The sequence below is a fragment of the Corvus moneduloides genome, chromosome 4, assembly GCF_009650955.1.
Source record: "Corvus moneduloides isolate bCorMon1 chromosome 4, bCorMon1.pri, whole genome shotgun sequence".
NCBI lineage: Eukaryota > Metazoa > Chordata > Aves > Passeriformes > Corvidae > Corvus > Corvus moneduloides.
In genome coordinates, this window is record NC_045479.1 from 9,765,423 (window position 1) to 9,787,314 (window position 21,892).

The 21,892-nt window shown below is 42.1% G+C and overlaps 1 protein-coding gene across 3 annotated transcripts in view; it reads right to left on the reverse strand.

Moving 5' to 3' along the window:
• Window positions 1-21,892, reverse strand: part of LOC116443092 (potassium voltage-gated channel subfamily KQT member 1-like) — a 429,428-nt gene that overhangs the window by 110,017 nt on the left and 297,519 nt on the right. The window contains exon 18 of one of the 3 annotated variants that reach the window (XM_032106957.1): window positions 14,712-15,244. The exons of the other annotated variants lie outside the window; for them this stretch is intronic. Within the exon in view, the coding sequence (XP_031962848.1) occupies window positions 15,188-15,244 (57 nt within the window). The 3' untranslated portion in view covers window positions 14,712-15,187. Of the gene's footprint in view, window positions 1-14,711; window positions 15,245-21,892 lie in introns of those variants that run through there. 3 annotated transcript variants of the gene reach the window in all.

Consider the following 21,892-nt stretch of genomic DNA (forward strand, 5'->3'; position numbering starts at 1 on the left):
TTAATTTATGACTGTCATTCCCTTCTGTGACCAAAAGAGCACCTCACTCATCGCTGGATTGCTCAGACCATTTGTAACTTCTAAAAAATTATTGCTACCTAACAGTTGCCCTGTTAAGTTCAGGTTTATCAGGAAAGGGGGAAAAGAGCCCAGGGAGGCCCCTGGGTTTAGTCCCAGCACTGGTGCAAAAGCTGCCAGGTGGTGACTCTTGGTCATGCTGTTGTCCAGCTTCCCACCTGTACTGGCACTGAATTTAGCTCCTTCATCAGCTCTGGTGTGGACTAGGAACCTTCCTCTGGGAATAGCTGGGATCTGGGGAGCAGGGAATCAGCTGTCCACAACTGAATCACGACAGATCTGTTTGTTCTCCCTTTATCCCCAGCACTGCCTGTGCTCTGGTTTGCAGAACTGCATAGCTACCTCTTAGCTGTAAACAAGAGGAAGCCTTCTTGTGGCAAGAAATAATATGAAGAATATTCTATCTTATATTTCAAAGTATTTCAATCTTAACATTTCAAAATTATGGAGACCAAATTTCTTTTTTTTAATTGCCTGAAGTATAGTGTACTGAGATCCTTTGGCCAGAAGATAACAAATTTTATTAAAAACAGAAAGAAAAATGTGTCTATTGACGTAATTCTAAAGCTAAGAAGTGATTTGACACAGCAATAGGGAATCTTTGACAGTTACACCAATTTCCCCATTAAAAGGAGAAAAAGACCACAACTGAAAGCCACCCTTTGCAAGTTCCTCGTGCAATGGCACCCAGCAAAGTGCCAGCTGAGGATGAGTAAGAAATCTGGAGCTGGATGGAATGCCAAGTACGAGCTCAGTTGAGGGGAAAGAACATCTCTCCTTCTGCAAGAGAGCAAAAGCCCATTATGGCTTTTCATCTTCAACTCCCCAGTGTACCCTCGACTACAGACCAAACTGCACAATTTTTGATTGGATGGCAAATTCAGCAGCTCCTGTCTCAGGCTGTTCCCTTTGCTGTGTCCAGTGCACAAAGGTCTGCCCTGGCCACTGCTGTGGGTGGGTGTAGCCTGGTGACAAGATGAGGAAAGGAGGCTCGGGCTTGCAGTGCTGTTTAAACGCCAGCTTTAACTGTATCTGGTTGCTGAGATGCACAATGCTCTTAAAAACTGGAAACAGAGACTGGCTGCTCAAACAGGAGCTGCAGAAGCCTGCTGACAATTTCATCTGGTGACAGCAGCTGGTTTCAAAGCAGATTAGTCACTGCTATTGAAAATATTAATTAAGGATTCGCTCTTTCTGCCTGCAGATCACAAAGGTTTACTGGTGATCCCACCAAAACTGACCAGGCTGGTTTAACCATCCAGTTCCAGCCATTTTCCAGTGTCCTCTGGACCCGATTTACCACCAGCTTCTTTTCTGCAGCAAGTTGCAGAAAGGAATACGACTCTTAAGGCTGGATTTTGCCAAGAAAACTACGCTAAGGAAGAGCTACATCATACTTTAACTAAGATTTCCATCCAGTTCTAATTAGGCTGCATAAAAATGTCTCCAAACATATTTAACTTGTATGCAGTGGCATAACATTCAAGGCTTAAAATTTTAATTTATGGGTTTGGGTGGGTGCCTGATACTTCTAATGTTTAATGAATCTGTCCTCACTTGGCAATTTGCCATTGGTGATCACAGGGTTTGTGTATGCCCCTAGGTATTTATATCTGCAAAATTGATAGTGTGTGAAATGTCTTATATTTGACAAAACATGGCTGTTTTATTTTCTTCTGAAATGACATAATTACTCCTGCAGGATATGTGGTCAGTTGAAGATTTGCAATTTTTCATATTAAAGAGTTCTATATATTATTTCTGAAAGGCAATGTTTTATTTTCGTGAAGGATTCAGAGTCTGTTTAGTTAGAAGCTGCATTTTGTTTAAGTCTCACACTGGAAGCTCTCTGGGACAGGGGCTATCTTTGTGTTGTAATACAATTGAAACAATAACTTTAAAAACCTCTGTAAAATGGGATTTTCCATTAATTGTGCAGATGGTGGTTTGCTAAAAATACACACAGAAATTAAAGTGGCACAAAAGCTAGTTAGAGTAAACACAAAAAAAAATCTCTTAGTCTAAGTCCAGAAAGAAAGGAACAAGAGACAACAAAAAGCTCATGGATGTTAATAAAAAAAGAAAAGGAAAATCCTTTGTTATTCAAGCAGGACTTTTAAAATATCTTTATTTTTTCCTTTCAAATACCACCACTGACATATTTAAGTAAAATTTCCACTCCCTTGTGTCCTGGGTTGCAGTGTATTCTATTACCATCCCCATCAGCTGTTGAAATCAGGTGGGGCAGTGTTTCCTTGCCTCCTCCCCCCAGACTATCTTTCTGTTAATTGCCCATCATTGTCCTGCCGCCTGACTCAGAGATAACTCCCTCCGGACTATCTTCTGTTAATGAGCCTAATCAACACTTTGCCTCATGACTCGTTACCCCATTGTGAGATGCTCCACCCAGAGGGAGGAACCAAGCATCCCATCGTGGATATAAGCTGAGGCTGAACACCAGAGAGACGGGCTTCCCACTGGATTTCCAGAGGACAGGAGCTACACAGCCACCACTGGACTTCCAGAGGAAGAGCAGACTGTTTCACTACAGGATCACTGCTTCAGAGGACTGCAGCCACCATTCTACCAGACTGCTACCACCACCCTGCCTAACAGGGTGTCAGGTTGTACCTTGACTCTGTCAGTTTGACAGTGTTTTCTTTTACCTTTTTTTTTCTCCTTTTTAATTTCCATTAAATTGTTATTCTGACTTGGTGCCTCCCACTGGTTTGTTTTCAAACTAGCACACCTTGCCAAAAACGACTGCAAAACTCCAGTGCTAAAAAAAGACAGGAAAACAAAATCAGGAAGGCAATCCTATATGAAAATAAAACCAACCTAAAGCCCACTGGATACAGTCTGAGGGTTCAGCGCTGGTACAACAATAAGTCTTTTGAAGGTCTCTTAACTCAGCTACAGTTAAGGAAAATGATGGTGTTGTCAGCCCCTCTGAACTGCTCTGGCTTTTGTAGATGTGCCACCATAAAAATTCAAAGCACCTCCACTTTGAGTGTCTGCCCAGGTCCATCCAGCTCTGAAGTAAACTTGCTGTGTCCCTTCTAACACAGTGGCACTGACAAATGCAGCGAATCCGAGAGTCAGTCCTTCCTCTCTGATGTGCCACTTCCTGAGCGTGATGCAGCCCTGGATATTTTTAACAGCTTTCTTCTCCTCCATAGCTCCCGTTCTCCAGGGATCCTCCCTCTGGCTGAAGGATGGCCAGATTTGCCCAGAGCCCAGGAGTCCTTCTGCAGGGTCAGTTTGGGGAAGCACTGCTGCCTGATGTGAAACTCCAGTGAGGGAACAACTCCCTGGGCTCACAGCCTGGCATAAGAGAAACCGGGCAACATCTGTCAGTTCAGATTGATAACACGTTTTCCTGTGGAGTAGGGCTTTTATGGAGGATGTTTGGTTTGTTAAGATGGAGACAAACTTTTGAAAACCCACGCAAGCTTTTGGGCCAGCTTGTTCTCCTGTTAGTTTGCTGCTCATTGCTGCTGCTCTCCTCCTGGCCTAACCTGCTGCATCATTTGCTATCTCTGTTCTTACAGGTTGTTCTTAAATTTCTATTCAGAAGTTTTCACTTTTTGCTATGACTCGCAGCAATTTTATCTCCCAAAAAGTGGTTTCTTTCCCTGATGCAAGCCTGTCTGCTCCACTCTACCTTTGGCCTCCTTTGAACATTTCTTTGTGTCAACCTTAAATGTATTTGTGGTCCCAGATCACAGTTTATCCTTGGAACTCTCCAGCTCAGAATAACTGAAATTAAGATTGTGACTTTAACTCATAATATCTGTCCATTGAAGTCAATATTCTGAATTAATTTGGCCTCTTTACCCCAGAAATCTCCCTCCTTACAAGGGATCAAGTATCTGAGTTAATCATCACAGAGGTGATGGGGATTTTTTTGCCTCACAGCTGTACCTTACTTCTTTGGCCCACTGGGCCAGTTTAGTTATTTTGGCTAAGAGTGACCCATTTTGGCCATGCAGATGGGCTGCAGAAATTGTACACCATTTTCAGCCTCTGAGAGAGTTTGACATCTTGAGCAGAGCTCAGAGGTACCGACAACACACACAGAAGGGGGAAAACTGCTGGTGTTTCTGTCTGTTTCTGTTCACTTAATAAATGATTTAAAATGTCAAGGCTTTTTTGTCAGATCAAAATTTCACCTCAATAATTATGTGCAAGAGGAACATGAGAGAAAGAAATTGTATAAACAGACATGCCTGGCATTAGAGCTTGAAAGAATCCCTCAGTATGTCCCCAAAATCACAAGCAGACAGAAAAACACACACACACACGTGTGTGGACACACACAGACCCCAACTCTCACACACATTTGTTTGGGGTTTTAGGGGTCTCAGAAAATGCGACAAACCCAAATGAGATTACAGCAAAGAGATTCACATTTCTAAGCTACTGTTTTCCTAGAGTAGTATATTCACATTCTGAATCAAGATGCTTTCCATCCCCAGGGTCTGTTGGGTGGGTGGGTGGAGCAGGGAGGAAGGGGAGGGCAAAAAAGAGTAAAGGCAGTGAAGACTCCAGTAGTACTCATTTAGTTTGATTAACTGAGTGATACTTAAATTATGATGTACATTGATACATATTTCTGTGCAAGTTAGACCCAAGAAAGGACACTGGAATAAGGATTATTTATTAAATTCTACTGTAAAGAGTGGCTGCATGTTTGCGTGTCTCATTAACTCCTCTGACATAAAATAACTGGTGTTCCTGGAATACTTCAGTTTAGTAAAGAGGTTTCACTGCTGAGCACAGCTTTTTTTTCCTCCCCTTTTTTCTCTTCCCTCCCCCTTCTTTCTCTTTGAGTCTGAGGCTAGGATAAAACCTCAGTGATTAGCTTCGTTGCCGGCAACAAGCCTGATTCTTTAATGTAGCTGCTCTGCTCCTTAGCTTTGTTTTCATTATTATTTGCATTGTGCAGCAGATGACTAAGAGATAGTCAAAAGATCAAAGGTTTCCTTTGATGGTTTCTATCACGGATCCCTGCTGTATTAAAAAGGATCTCAGGTCAGGACATTCTTGTTCACACGCAGATCTGAACAAGGGGCTGCACGGGGTGATCAAACTGGATGAAGGCTGAACACATTCATCAAAGGGCTGCCCACATTGGCCCAAACAGAAGAGGAGGTTCTACCTCCAAAACCATGACATTAGCTAGTGACAGATGTCTCCCCGTGGCTGCTGCTTTGATGTGTCCGGACTAAGGAGAAGCAGAGAACATGGAGGGGTTGTGCTTTCCACGTTACTCTAGAACCGTTTCACAGAATACAATACAATACAATAAAGTAAATAAAATAAAATAGTAATTCATAACAAGATTTCTAACAGCAAAGGGTATTTGCTCTTCACAGAACACAGACAACCCAGCTTGCAGACCCAAGCCATGCCTATGTCAGATCTTTCTCACACATTGCATTTAATCTTGCAAACATTTAGTAAACAACAACAACTGAGTCAGTGCAGCCCCTCTGTGAAGGGAAGCACCTTCATGCATGGAAGGGAGAAGGAGATACTGAGGCCAAAACCAAGACCTAGTCTCTGAAAAGTGGGCTGGTGGAGCTTGGTCACATCCACGTTTCAAACTCCTGGCTGCAGGCTAAAATGATTTTGGGTGTTTCTTTGTGTCTGTGACAGAGGGTGGTGACATTTTTATGCCATCTAGTATATATCAGGTGAAGAGTGCTTTTGCAATTTTGTCAAAACCCCTGATCTAGGCTTGCTCCTGGGTTTTCCACCACACCACCAATAGTGCCATTCTCCTGCACTAAAGAGACATTTACTTGGAAGGGGTGTCCAAACAACCTACATCCATTTCCTGAGTAAAACAGAAAAAAAGCAATGACAAACCCCCACTTTTTATGCCAGGCAATTTTTGTTTACATTAGGACTCTTGCCAGGGTAAGTGCTGTCATGTCTCTAAAGAATATTAATCTACCATTAAAAGATTTCAGTGTGGACTTGCCCTAAATTTCACAGACATCTCCAGCTGTCATTCACTGCAACAACAGCTCAGTTGCACCTCAAGGGGAAGGATTCAGCTCTGAAAATGTCACGTGAAGAGAGGTTTCTAACCTGAAGTAAGTATTGAAACCACCTGCCTCACGTCAGCAGTGAGCTCAGGGCACTTCCATGGTTCCCACAGAATTCCCACAGAGCAGTTCATTCTGTTTAGCCCATCTGTTTTACAATGCTGCAGAGAGAGTTCTCCTGCATGACTAGACATCAAAAATTAAGCAAAATGAATCCCACCATAACACACGATGGCTTTCTATTGGGCAGCTGATGCCAGAGCTGGGATTTTAGAAGGAATCTTGCAAAGCTTGTGGTTTTGAATTACTTCAGCACCTCTCAGTCAATTTAGATCATCCTAAATTGGTCTCTTTATTAGAAATCATCTGGGCTGATTTCACGTTTCAAGCAGCATCTATCTTTGAGATGGCTCGTTCAGTTGGGTTACATTCTGTGCCTTTAAAGAAACAACCCCCAAACCAACCCTTCCGTGATGCCCTCCTTGAGGGAGTCAGCAGATGCAAAACTAGAAGAACGTGAAAATTGAAGGGGAACTTTAAATACAAAGCCCATTGCTGAGCAGCTTTGTACCAGTGTGTACAAGACGGTGTGTGTCCCTAAAAAAGGGAAAAAGGAACCTTCTCCTTTTGTCATCAGAGCAGCTTCTCCTGATGAACAAGGAGGGATACGAATTGGCAGGAACCTCATGATCTGAGTGTGCTTATGAAGCAATGGGAAAATTCCACTCTTGGTCTACAGTTTAAGGGAGCCTTTTTGCTAATAACCATATTACCTGTAAGAGCCCCAGAGTTACTTGATTTAAATTCCAGAAACTTGACAGACTTACAGCCCAGATTTTAGCTGTCCTCCTCCTCTCTGCTGAGAAATTACCTGACATCATAACATGGTTTTTCTCTCTTCTCAGAACATCAAATATCCAGTTCCAGTAACAGAGGGTTATTTCTCTGTCAGTTCAGTCTTCAGCTCGTGGAAAAATAGAGGGGATTCTGTCTTGTTACTAGTGCACTTTTGATACACTGCCTTGTCTCCCAAAACCATCACTTTATTTCATGTTAGTTATGAACCATGTTTTGAAACACATCTCCACGGTGGTGAATGTTTATGCTATAGTTTTAGTGGTGGTAGTGTGAACACCTGCAAAGTGGAAAACCCTCCCGAATTTGGTCTTAAGGACACGTTTCTAAAGCACAGTTTATTGTAGTCCTATCTATTTTCTCATCTAAAATGGGACCCTTTGCTTGATGACTAAATCTACTGGAAATTTTCAGATCAATATTCCCTATTTGCTGATGATTAGGGAGAGCAGGAAGGCCTGTGTGCAGGGTTCTGGTACAGCGTTCTCATGAGCTGCTTTTTTTTGTTGTTGAATGTAGGCGCCGGAGTTACACCGCTGCTCGCAGAGAGAATGCCTGGCAAAAACGTGAGGGCAAAAGCACATTTGTGTATGCACAGGCCATATCCCAGCCTGTCAACGACTTGAAATAACATGCAAATAGGTGCCAGTACATCTATCATTCTGTTTATTGTCTTTACTCACTTTCAGTTTGACTTCTCATACAATTCTGGCTCTAAGCAGTTGATAAACACCATTGGGCTACTGGATTTTGTTTCCCACCAACATCACGTCTTTATCTTTTGGAAAGGTTGATGAAATACAAACAGTATAAGAAAAACTTTACTGGCAAGGGCCTCTGTGTCCTGCTTCACCACAGCAATGTACTGTGGGTGCTTTGTATCTGTTGCGTAGTTTGTTTGAGTGACACTCTGACAAATGGTCTTTTTAGCACTGAAACTTAAACAAGGAGTGGATTGAGTAAAATCACAACCTGGACTGACTCAAAATGACATATCAGGAACATTTTTCAGTGGTCAGTTTCCTGATGGTTGAATTAACTGCAGTTTTATCTTGCTCTGTATTGGCTGCTTTACCTCACTTTCACCAAATTGCTTTCTTATCGTCATAAACACCACTGAATTACTGTAAACTGCCTAAGTGGCAGAGCCCTGCTCTCCAGCCCATGGGTGCAATCACTGGGTTTCCCTCTCTCAGCTGTCCATTGTATTTGAAATCATCTCAAGAGAACCAAGCCGACAGAACAATATTGCCCGAACTGTCACACACAGTTAACAGTTCTATTGTCATACATCTGGAGAGGAATTTCGTGGGCAAACACGTGCCAGACAGATACACAGCAGAAAAATAGCTTTGCTCAAGCTTCTGTCAGGTGTGGTTGGGTTATAAAAACAACCACTTTTCCATGCATTTCCTTTCATTTTGTAGTTGCCAAGATGACATCCAAAGGAGGCTGAAGGGAAAGCACTGAGACTGGCATGGATGGGTCACAAGTCCCTCTTCTGAGGGTGAGAAGTCTCACTGAGAAGAGGTGTGAGAGGCCAGGATATAATATTCTGCAAGTTAGGGATGAACTGCATACATCAATCATTTTTTATTTCAAAGGCACCTGGTCAAGATTCACCGAAAGATTTCACTGATCAGCAATGTTAGGGGAAAAAAACCCTAAAGATCAGAATGAGGAGCCCAAAGTCAGCCCTGCAGCTTCTAAGAAATGTAAGGAGAAGTCTGATTTTTGAAAGTCTGAAGTTGTTAACCTTTCCTCCTTAACTTCTTTATGGGAGGAAGCAGGGTCCTTCTGCTCAGGAGAGAGAAAAACAGTGTCTAAAATTTATCTTGTGTTTTCAGTAGCTAAGAGTCACTATTACACTCACTTTGTGACCAGTGCATGTCACTGGGTCACAAGAACTAAACCCAATTGCAGCTGCTGGAACACAGAGAAAGACAGAGGTGAGTCAAGACAGACTGGAAAGTGGTCTGGGATCTGATCCCACCTCATGCTTCTGAGCCCATCAAAACCTTTCTTTGAAAATTCCAGGTTTTCCCAAATTGTCCCTTTCAAAGACAAAGCAAGAGCCACAAAGCGTAACTAGAAGACAAAATTTTTGTGTTGATTGGAAGCTTCCAGATTTTAGGAAATGGCAGTTTGTGTCCCCAGCTTCAATTAATTTCACTTGGCTTTAGCTGAAACACCATTTCTCCCCCTTTCTCTTGTTGCAGAAAATCAGGAAAACATGCCTCCACAGGAAAAGATCCATTTTGCTTCTGTCAATAATACACTGGGAGCTGTCAGGAATGTCTGAGCAGGTGTGTGTGGATATGATTGGTAAGCAGCCTATAAGCAGCTATCATTAAATGTGTAATAATAGCACAGTGCCAGCAGAATGAGACAAGTAGAGCAGTCAGGGATACAGGATTTATAGACTACTGCTCTATGCACCATCCTTAACTCTGCTTTCTAGGCTGGCTCTCCAACAATCTCATGTTTGTACTGCCTGTTCTGTCATATGGCATCCACATTTTCCTGGGATTTGAAAACACAAAGTCATCTTTGTATAAGCACACAATTTACCTGCTCTGGTTCAAGGAGGTTTAACAGCATTTTTGAAGACAGTTTTCTTTAGGAGGCTTTCTGAGCTGTCCCTTATCATCCTTTGATACAGAGAGAAAAGAGTTGGTATCTCCTTATTATGTGATTTTAGGATTCAGGCACTTTGATGAGCTTCCTCCCTTTCCAGAGAGGACAAGCAACAAGCTAAGAAAGTCATCATAATTTTATATCTATTTATATCTATTTCCTTTCATGGAAGTGTCATCTTTGCTGGAGGAGCCTGTGCACCCCTCTAATGAGGTCTGCACTGAGAAATCAGGGACAGCGACCACAATATTGTTTTCAAAGGTGACTTAAAAGCAAAATAATGTTCATGCTATGAGAGTTAAAAAACAAAAAGGAAAAAAAAAGGAAAAAGGCATCATCCAGCTACCCCAGTGGCAGCACACTGGGGGCAGTATCTTCAGAAAACTTCTCAGATATACTCAGTGGGGGTCAAACCACCATAGCCACCTGAATTCATCCTCTTATTTAACATGACAGAAACTGGACTGGATGCAGAACAAAGAAAAGTGCTTGGGCCTTACTGTAGGTCATTCCTGAAATTACCGTGGGTCATACACCTTCCAAGATAAAAAGTGACTGCTGATAATCAGAAAGGGTAGAAATAGTGGTACTGTACAATTTTTAGGCTCCAGTAATGTGAAAGGGAATTTTTAATTCTTCTTCTTTTCCTTTCCCCTTCTGGAAAGCTGCGTGCCTGGATGGTGTAGATGGGGTGGAAGATTAAAAACAATGAGCAATCTATAGCAGTTAATCTGCCCGACTGGGAGGGCCTGAGGCTGTCCTGGACAGTTGGGATTCATGTCAGCTGCCCGGTTTAGGGTTGCAGCAGGACCACAAAAGGTTGCCTGATTGGAAGTGTGTGAACTGAAGGCTCACCACAGCAAAGCAGATGGGGCTGCAGGGCTGTAGAGAGGGATTCTAGGCAGACCCAGAAGAGACACAGTACGTGAAAAGCCATGGGGGTTATTGCAGAAAGTAACACAGCTCAAGGGATCCCAAGTGTTCAAATGATTTCTGGATTATTGCAATGGCTGAACGAGTATTTTGTGACTTGAAACATCCAGCACTGCGATGCTCATCTCAGGCTTTGGGTAAAATTCTCCCCAAAATAAAAGGACCATACTAATCCATATCACTTGGACCTGCCCATCTGTCTCTGACAGCCAGACTCTCTAGAGCTTCTTTGGATAAACCCAGGGTTATCAGGTTAAGCCCCTTAAAAACAGCTTTTGTTAAAGGAAAAGGAGAAGATCCTGCAGGTCCTAAGAGGATAGCTGTGTTTTGGGCAGAAGTTTCAAGCATCAGAAGAGTTTATTTTCTCAATTCTGCCTGTGTGGCAGCCTCCAGTTTAACCACATCTCTGGCAGCCCTAGATAACTTATGAGATCATACCCATCCCTTGGATAGCACAGCTGGGCTCTCTGGACAGGAATACAGTGATAATTCATGTCTTTGACACCAAAAAATGCCTATGTGCATTATTAGCTGAATTAGTGTCCCATGGAACTCTTTCTTCATGGCATTTCTTTGGCCTATGTTTATTATATCAGTGCACATGTAAATTCATAGACTTTCGTGGGTTTAGAGCATTTTTTTTTTTTAAGATGGCTCTTACAATTGTCTTCAGAATGATAGCTAATTATTTCTCTCATCTCACAAATAAAATAGCCCGTGATTTATCTACACTTTCAGAATGAGCCAGGGAAAAACTGAAAAACTTTTGCTGGAATAAATTAAAAAACGGTACAGTGAGATTATTACTTCCGTTCATCCATCCAGAACATCCTGAGAGGATGACTAAAGGTCTTGGTAGCCCATTAATTTAAAGCACTGCCAACTTTCTCAGTGCAAACATATATATGAATACAGAGGGAAAAAAAAAAAAAAAAGAAGAGAGAAAGATGAGTGAATCACTTCTTGCATATTCCTTATGGTAAGGGTGGGATTTTGTGCTGGGGCAGTATTTCATCTGCTTGTGAGGATCCCATGAGAAATAAAAAAATGTACCTGAAGGGTGAACTCCGACACAGCTGCACAGCTTGTTGGGTTTTCAGCATATAGGGTTCAGAAATCAAAAAATGAAAAACTCTGTGGCTCCTCAGCCTTACTGTAGAGCACAAGCCAAAGCAAAATTAACTTAAAGGACTCAAAAGGTTCTACCCAGGGTTTGTAAAACACCGGGAATATTTTCATGTTTGTAGAGGTTGTGGGCACCTACCTGGTGACTTTCTGGTTAAATGAATTATTCCATATAAATAGCCCAGTTTAAAACTTAAAATGCCAGCCAGATGCTAAGTGACCAACCTAATTTTAAAGTCCATTTGTAATAACCTGCAATTAATCAACTAGTTTTTTAATTAAGAAATGAACTTAAAATTGCTGATTTATAAGCACTCTAATTCATAGCCAACACATTTTCATTTTGTTTGCCTGGATTTACACTAGAGGTCAATTAATCCTGATGAGATTAAAGTCTTGCTAATTTTGAGAAACAGCATCTGTATGAGATCATGCAGTTTAGCTTTAATGCATCTTAATCCACTTTCATACCTCTAGTTAATTTGCATTAATTTTCCTCAGGGTCCGTGTAGGTAAACACCAAACACAATTTTAGAAGTATTTAGGCAGGATCCCTGATTTATCCCCGTTTTCCTGGCAGGAGTGTGTGGGGGTGCCACAGGATCAGAGCCCTCACTCTCCAGTTGGGAGAAAGGCAGAGGAGGGAGATCTCTGTGTCTGGTTTTGGCAGAGGAGAGGAGCTGTGTTTTCACTGTCCTGCCTTTTATTTGCAACTACCATTTTTTTCCCCTTGCAGCTGAAGCCCCTAACAAAAGGCAAAGAATAAAATGAGACAAAAAAGCATCTGCTCTAAATGGAATTGGGCCAGTCCAGTCAAGTTTAAAGACTCTGAATCATTTGAGGGGTATGAGACTGGCAATTTACTAATGACTACAACTTATTAAAAAGGCATGAAAAGCTCCCTAATTACATATTTGGATGCTAAGTAGCCATTCTCAGCTTCACAGACAGCATGACTTTCCCTTCCAGTTCTTGTCCCAGACCACACATAAAAAAGAAAACAGGCATCATAAAGGCTCAGGCGTTTTAGGTGCTAGAAACTAAAATATTGTAAAAGACTTAACCAGACTTTTACTTGAGGCTTTAGGCTACTCTCTGGATTAACTCTTATTGGAGGTTGAAAAATTTTGGTCATCTTATAATATATGCATTTATAAATAAATTACCATATATCCCGAATCTTTCAAAAACAACACAGCACATTAATCCCAACCACCTTTTTTTTTTTCTGCTCTACCAGGCTAATTTCACTGGAATCGTTAGTTTTAAACATCTATTACACTGTAAACAAATCCTGAAAAGCTTATGGACAGAAAGTCAGATATGCAAAAGATTGGAAGTGCTAGATTTAGTGCAAAAGTTCTGTGGGGCTCGGCGCAGGGAAATCTATTTACAATTCCTATTATACAAATTGCTCAGTGCCTTTATTTGCTGCATAGCATCCAAAGCCAGCATTAAATATAAAATTGTTCATTTCCTGATGAGTGATGAGTGTTTTGTTTTGTTTTAATAATGTATTGACCTACAGTCGGAATGCTCCACAAACATTCTTGACTTTATCTGCAGGAGACACCCTCCAAACATGCTATGATTGTTGTTGTCCCAGCTTTCCAGGATTCACCCTCTTCCCTCTGGGTCCATGAAGCAAAGCCACTTTTCTGGACACGATGGGTTCAGGGTGTGTGTGCTGCACGAGGCTGCACACCACACAAAGTCCAGCCCATGCAGGCTTTGCAGCGTGTGACAAACTCTCTTCTCAGCAGAGGCGCAAACCTGCCCTTTTTGGACACTGCCACCCCAGGCAGAAGCACAGTGACCCTCCATGCAGGACACTCATTTTACCTGTTTCACAGGAAAGGAAGGGAGTACAGAGAGTAGCACTATTATCAGACAAGGAGAATCGATTCAGCGCCTTGCTTCTGGTTGCAAAATTTGAAATCCGAAAGCTCCCCACCAAGCAAGCACGCAGTGAAAATCAACAGCTGGTGATTTTGTTTGACTTTTGTTGTCTGCAACAAACATTTAAATATAATGTATGTGTAAAGCCCAGCAAAACAAAGCTGATCCTGTATTTTTACATCAACAGCTCTACAGCTGTGTGAGTACTTAACATATACCTACTTCTTTTGCAAAACAACAGTCAGATAACTGTAAATTCATCTGAAAGCTACTAATCCCCTATGTAAAGTTCATGTAAGTCTTGTTCTGCTCTTTGGATGGACTTATGCAGACAGGTGGTACATTTTCCAGGAAGAGAGACAAAACTTCTGTGTTTAATTGCTCCTATGAGTAGCACCCGAATCACCACCAGTATTTCACCACAAAACACTGTGCATGAGACACATCTCCTGTAGGAGCTGAAAAGTGCTGGTTTTTTTAAAACTACAGTGGTGAGTGCCTAAATTACTCATAGGCCGTAAGAACTCAGCTCTCCTGCCAGTGCAATTCCATTCCTAAAGAGGGTGACACCGACAGGGCTCTTTGCTGGAGCATCACTCACCTTTCAAGCCTCACAACAAATACAGAACCAAGCACACTTAAACCCTGAGGTGAGGCTGCAAGTGCAATTTGAACCACGGTGGCTGCACCTTACTTCATCTACAGGAAAAAAGGACTGGCAAGGACTTTCTGAGGAAGCGAGTTTTTCCTTGAAATAGCAGTGGTCACATTATATTAAAAAAAAAAAAAATAGAAAAAAGTAATACAATATTGAGAAAGGGTTACTCTACACAGAAATAAAATCCCTTGCAGCTTTTCCCACAGAAACAACTACAGAGCTGGAAAAAGAAGGGTAGGTGGGTAAGAGGCAGGTGGTGCTCCTAACTTTGTCACAACAGCAGTCACTGAAGTTGAGGCATTTTGCACAGCCCCAGAAAACCCAGATCTTGTCAGTCATGGAATTCACGTGACACAGAGGTGGAACAATGAAATGGGGTGAGTTCCAGCTTCGTGCCTCTGAGTAGAGAGGGGAGAGATAAAAAAGCCAAAGTCATTCACATATGGCCAGGCACAATCTGAAGACCACACTCATTTTCTGGAGCATTCTTCAATAAACTTGGACAAAAGCCATGTACTATTAAACCAACAGAGGCATAAACACCAGGCTCTCTGTCAGCTGATAGAAGGACAATGGAGAAATAATAGTACAACTCACAAGTGTTGGAGGGAAAAAGGCTAAAGATTATAAAGGTATTTTTATTCTTGGCTGACACTTCTATCAACCCAAGCCAAAAATCACAAGAAAAAGAATAGCTGCTTTCCTTTATCCACATAAAAGGATTCTGTGCTGAGCAGCACTTAAGAAAAATGATCAGATTGTGATTATATAACCCTAGCATGAACTTGGTGACCAGTATAGTCATGTCAAATTAGGATGCATTATTCAAGCAGCAGGGAAGGATGAAAGTGTTTACCATCAGATATAAACCCCCTGCATTTCCCTTTCTTCAAACCTGTTCTCTTCTTTTTCCTTTGCTGGCTATGTTGGTGGGCTGGCTCACTCACTATACCAGCTCTTCTTCAAAAACACAGAAATTATCAGTAACAGATGCTGATGGTAACTGAAAAGAAAAAGAAAGACATCCACTCATTATTTCTCCCCTCTGCCTTTATCAGAAGCTCCCTTCTTCTCCCCCTGGTTTATTTCTTGCTCCTCTTGTCTCCAGACCTTTGCCCATTCTTTCTTCTTTTCCATCAGACCAGGGTCCCTATTCTGATTTTTTTTTGCTGGGGCCCCTTCACCTGACCCCATTCTCACTTTCTTTGTCATCTTGCCTTTAACTTCTTTTCATAAAAAGGTGTAGGATTCTGCCCATCAATGTCTAGACCACAACTTGTCACTTTTTTTTTTTTTTTAAATCAGATTTTAGAAAATGAAAAGGCAAAAAAATGAAAGAAATAAATGCTGCATGGGTAAAACATAAGAGGAGGCTGAAGCAGCCATAAGCAATGTAAGTTTTTAGATGCAGTTTAACTATATCTAATTAGTATAATGCAAAATTAATTTCTATTTTTCAGGTATATTTTGTGCACAGTCATTCTTACTCTCTGAAAATTCCCAACCATATCATGACCATAGCAAGTTTAATATTTTTGACCCCTTTACAGCTTTGAAAGTCATCAAAAGCCAAACTTAATTGCCCAAGTCTCACAAAAAACAGAGTGCCAAAGCCAGGGTTGGTATTACTAAACTGACCACCACAGAACTTATTTAAATCCCAGATTAATTTAATTTATGCAGTTTCTACTCTCCATCTGGAAGTCACAATAAAGGATTTGGAAAAATCAGTTAAATATTTTCAACACTATTAAATTCCTCTATCAAGCCAGTGTAGACTGTCTCTTTCCTTTTCTTAACCAGTCATCAACAATGGAGCATAGAAGAGAGAGTTGATACCTTGATACCATGCCTTGATACCATGGAGCTACATGTGGGCATTCAAACACATACAGAGAGAAAAATTCCTTTTCAAACTCTTCTTTTTTTTCATAAGAACTTGTCAGTAGAAATGGGTCAAGCCTTGGTTAAATATGTTTCTCCAGTAACACGATTACTTGATTTTGAAAGTGCAACAAAATACTTTCCATAGCACAGACCAGGTCCCTGGATGCTTCTGAAAGATTCACTGGCTTACCATTGATATATGATAGAAGTCATACAAAATACTGCATCCCTCTTGAGGATAGGTGGTGAGGTGAACTGATCACCATCATTACCAGAGACATGAAGCCACAGTCCTGTTAAGAGCATTGCAGTATAACCATAGCTTTTCATCTCAAATAATCTTGCCTTTTGCACTAATCCATCCAGAAATCAGAACCACCAAAATGGAGGACTACTGTTGGGATGAAGTAGAATTAATTCTTCCTCTCGTCTGCACCAATTCTGGCAGTTCCCTGAGTGCCTGGCTTCTCCCTCTGCACTCTCAAAGGCAAGAAATGGCTGCTTGGGGGGATGAATTTGAGCACTCAGCTTAGGTTCCTCTTCCACTTCCTTCTGGGAAGGGGCATCCATCTCCCTCCTTGGGCTCGGGCAGGGCCCTCAGTTCTTCACTCCACACACCCTCTGTGCCATGGCCTCACCACCCTCACAGTGAAGAATTTCTTCCCAACATCTCCTTCAGTTTGAGCCATTTCACCTTGTCCCCTTAGGATACTGGAAGGCTGCTAGAAGAGAAGGAAATGCTGGAACATTTAATATTCCAGCACACCCTTCTCTTTGGAGCAGCAGTGGTAGAAACCAGCAACTGCTCCTCAGCCTGGAAGCAGCCTGCCATCTGCTTGGAAGACATTTCTCCTCCCTGCATGCTTTTGGGATGTTTCTCATTGATCCCACAGAAGGTCATTGTGCAGGCAGCAGCACACAGGACACTTGTGCAGCAGTTGCTCCTTCGGAGAGAAAGCACAGCCCAGGACAGACAGAACCAGTGCAGCTCCAAGGCGAGAGCCTGAGTGTTTCTGGCTGCAGAGGTAGCCCCTTATTGGCCAGGTCTAAAGGAACCCTTACTCACAATCTCACCCTTCTCCCTCCCACCTTTCTTTTTTTTCCTTTTTCTTTTCTTTTCTTTTTTTTTGGTATTTGCAATGCTGTTCTTGGCACCACCTGACATTCCAGCTGAGCAGCACCTCACTAAGGTATTACCTGATTACACTGAGCACTTTCACATGTGGAATTTTGCACATCCAGCACTCAGCCAGTGACAGTAACAAATAGGGTATTAATTAACACCACAGTGATTAAAGACTCGGATCCCGACATCTGTAATGAATGTTCCAAAGATAGTGTCTGTGCATGCGGGATCTGTAAATCAGGGCATTTGCAAAATGAGCTCTGCTCTTTCTCAGCTCATTGCCATTCTCCGGGTGCTAACGAGGGGAACAAGGCAGAGCTGAAGCACTTGAATAAACCCTCACTTTTTCAGAGGACTTAATGAATCATGAGCAGACCATTCTATCATGTGTTTTGCAGCACGTTGATGAAGCCCTTTGCTTACCCCACAGTGTATGAAAGTCACAGTGCATCAGAAGGAACCCAATCAGTTACATGAGAATTGGTTTTATTTCCTGCAACATCCAATTTGATTATCTCATTATGTTTCAACCCACTTTTTCTAACCTAGCAATTTGCTTCTAGATAATTTCTTTCTTCCTTTTTGCTCACTGTTAAAAAACGGTGACTGGTCAGATGGAAATTCATTCTCCAGTAGGTCTTAAGTCAAAGATGAAGTTGATTAAAATGTCATATATGTAATAAAAAATACTGGCATTCAGTCAAAACCTGACAAATTAGTTATGGCTTGTCTAATCCACATTCAGCTATAAAACATGATTTACCAAATACCCTCACCTAACAAAGGATATTGGGTTTCTTACTGAATTTCCTATATTTGACACTCTCATAACATGCAAACATATATGGATTTAATTTTTTTCATTTCCTTCCGGATGGAATATTTCAACCTGTTAATATATACACAAATCCTGGTAATCCTGAAAACTGTTTAGGCTTTATTTTTCTTTCAAATTATATTTTCTCCAGTTTTCTTTATGTTACATCCATCCTTGTGCATGGATTTACAAGAGCAGGCAAATGATGAAAATGACTTTTTCAAAGGAAATAGTGGAAATAGGCAGAAAACCAAGATTGTAAAAAGATATATTTTAATCAAAGTTGTTAACTACCTAATGAGTCTTAAAATTCTCTGGAGAAATGGCTAAAATAGACTCCTCACCATGCCAATAAAGGTTAAGTTGGCAATGGCTGGGGAGAATTGCAGAGAGTCACTTCAGAAACCTTTTTTCCCTGGTGTTTCCACCAGGCAAGGGCTGTATGAATCCTGGAACTGTCACCCTGTGGAAGCACAAGTGCCTTTGCATCTGTTTAGGGACACTTTCGGATTTGTGTCCTCTGTACAATGGAGATGTGAAATTCAATCTGCGACATTAATGGGATCAAATGGTGATGCTTAATCCTGTGGAATCGTTTGAACACTCTCTTCAACCTTCATGGCCCTTGCTAAGGTCCTGACCTTTATCTTCTCACAATAAAGTTTCCTAACCAAAGGCATCTTGTTTCTCTCTCTAGGTATTATAATAAACCAGATACATATTAGTTTCCCTGTCAGGTGGTGTCAGAACCAAGAATGTGTGACAAGCAAAAAGCGTCTCTTTTACTCAGAAATTAGGGTCTTTTTTTAGTGCTACCAATTTTCAAAGGAAAAAGTACCAAGTATGCATCACTATTTTTCAAGATTAAGCATGCCTGAAAATAGGGTTTTCTTCTCTCAGGACACCCTGTGTGACCAACTATATTCCTGAAAACATATTCTTTTGTACAAAATGGATAAAACCACAGTATTTGAAGTGGTTATTTGGAGAAAACTCATGGCACTTGTGCACTTGGGCTAATATAAGAAAGAAAGCAATGAAAATGGGTGTTTGCATCTTTCTGATGGGGCCCAAAGACAATGGAAGGGATTATGAGTTAACAATTCAACTGTACCTAAACAATAGATTTGTTAAGGAAGTTGACTAAAGTTTAAGACAACTCCTCCAAAAGTCTCTTCCACAGGCAGATGTTTAATGAATGGAAAACTGCCTGGCACAAAATAACCATGGAAGAAGTTATGGGCCAGGGAAGAAAGGGGGTGAGAGCACAGGGGTTTCCTGTAGGAGGGCAGAGAGTCCAGATCAGCCAAGGCACCTCAGAGAAATCATCCTCAGCTGCAAATACCTATTTTCGGGAAGCAATAGCACAGAGGATGTTCTGCCAAGGAAGTCCTGCAAAGCCAAGTGAAGAACCAGTGCTAACAACCCAATGTGCTTCAGGGAACTGTTGGCACAGGCCTGTCCTTGGTACCCCTCGGGCCAAAGAGTGAGGACCTTGAACTGCAAGCTGTGAGGACAAGGCAGCCGAGGAGCCATGGGAAGTAATGCACCAAGAGAGATTTGGGAGGAGCTCATTTCTTTGATTTTGATGCCAACAGACCTCAGAAATTCTTGCCTGTCCCAGGGAGAAGAAATGGCTTCAGGTAGCAGATTGTCTATTTGAGAGACACCAACTGCTGCCAGGTTCTGAGTCCCTACCTACACCAATAAATCCTAATTTGAGAATGGAAAACATAACCTGGCACACGTATGCTCGGCAGATCCATCACTCCCAGTTTAGCATACGGAGTCCTGGGACCCAGCAGCAGTGGCCAGGAAAGGGAGTTGTGCCAGCTCTGCACCCACAGTGACTCACCAGCTCCTCAGCACAAATAAATCAGCTGTCAGTGCCTCTCCCTGCCTTGGGCCACATACTCCCAAGGATTTCTTTCCTATGTCCCTTCTCTCTTCCATGGCAATGTTAGCATGTTTTTCAATGCTTCTGCTCCATTTGGTTCTTCTTTTATGTATTCTCCAACAATTTCCTTCTCTACCACCATCCACTCCTCATTTTCCCAGCTGCCATTCTGCTCCTCCAGACTCAATCTATCCCTGCTACTGCCAGCTCTGCAGATATTTTTCTCAGAGGACATCCAAAATACACACAGCCCTTCTGAAAAAGTTTTTCTCTCTTTTTATTTGGGTCTTTTTCTGACATCTCTCTTTTTTTCCTGGGCTATGTCTAATCAATGCCAAGTGACTGCCATGACAAAAAAATTATCCCATCTTAGAATCTGAGCCATTTCAGGACAAAAACGAAATAAGAAAGAAAATATCTTGAGGTCCCCAAGAGTCAGACCAGACCAAGAGCTTATACAGAAACCTCATTTTTGTGCTGTGTGGGCTTTGTTCCTTAAACTCCATGGGACAAACTCCCTGATGTGGATGAAACAGAGCATCTCATGATTGGCAGGTCACAGCATCCTCTCCAAGGCTGCTGCACACCCACAGAAAGCTGTCAAGTCACCTCTGAGAGGCAGCCCCACCAACATCTTAGATTTAGGCCAGGGTTTCCCAGCTGTGGGTCATGACCCCACACAGGCCAGGGTCAACACAGGGTTCACACGGGGCCACAAAGAGTTGGAGAAAGCTAAAGAAATATTTAAGCTTAAGGATTTGTATTCAGGGTATTTTTCCCAGTTGGTGGGGGGAAGGGAAAGAGTGGAGCTGCACACAAACAGATGATCCAAGGAGGCTGATTGCTTCAGAAATCCTGACTTGAAATATTGGGAATTCCACACTGGAGAGAAAGAAAGTGGTTCTGTGGCTCATGTACTTTGTCTATACACTTTTTTTTTTTTTTTAATGTATTAGTTTGAAACTAGCCAGAAGTCTGGAAAGGTTTTAGTAACCTTAGAAGACAGACTAGCAAACAAATACAAGAGACATCAGCATAAGCATCCTTGTAATAGTACCTGGCTTTCATCAGAAGAATTTGAAAGGGTTCTCAACAGTGAAAGCACTTATACATCCCATGGAGTAAAAGGAGGTTTTCATTATCCCCATTTTACAGAGGAGAACCTGGCTAGGTGACTTGCTCAATGTCATGCAGAAGTTCTGTGGCAGAATTAAAAGCTGAGTCCAAAACTGAATTCTTATTTAAGTTAATGCCCTTGTCAGAGCACTACTCTGTGCTCAGATTCCCCCCCCAAAATGCATTTTCAATCAAATGGATATCAGCAGCACCTATGTAATTAGAACTTGTGCAATCACAGGAGCATTGCAACAGACTTCAGGGTCATGAAAGGTGTGAGAGGTATGAATCCAATGACTGGATTTTTTTGATCTTACACAAATAACACAGATAGAGTCATAGACAGTGATTTGCCAATATGGTTTCATCCCTAAGGGAAATACTTGCAAAATCTTGCCCACACTTGATTATGAAGATCGAATTTGATGGCTGTTTTTGTCCTTCAGGAGCAGGATGGGAGTCAAACAAACAACATCGTCACACAGCAGTTAAGCTGCTGAAGGTCTTCCCTGCGTGGGCCACCCTGCAGCCCCTTGGCTGGTTGCTGGAGCTTTGGACAACCTGGACCAGTCTGAAGTGTGGGAAGTGCCACAGTGTGGGACAATCTCACAGCAGCGAAGCCAAGCTGGGCTCATGAGCAGCTGCAGCGCTGCCCTCCTTGTGAGCACAACCCAGCGCAGGATGTGCAGCGTGGGCCTCGTCCATGAGAAGACAAACCCTCTTCCACAGCTTTGCTGAAATTCAGTGAACTGCTGTGGCAGCCAGACTGACCCGTGAGGGAACAGGTCACCATGGCCACAACCCCCTG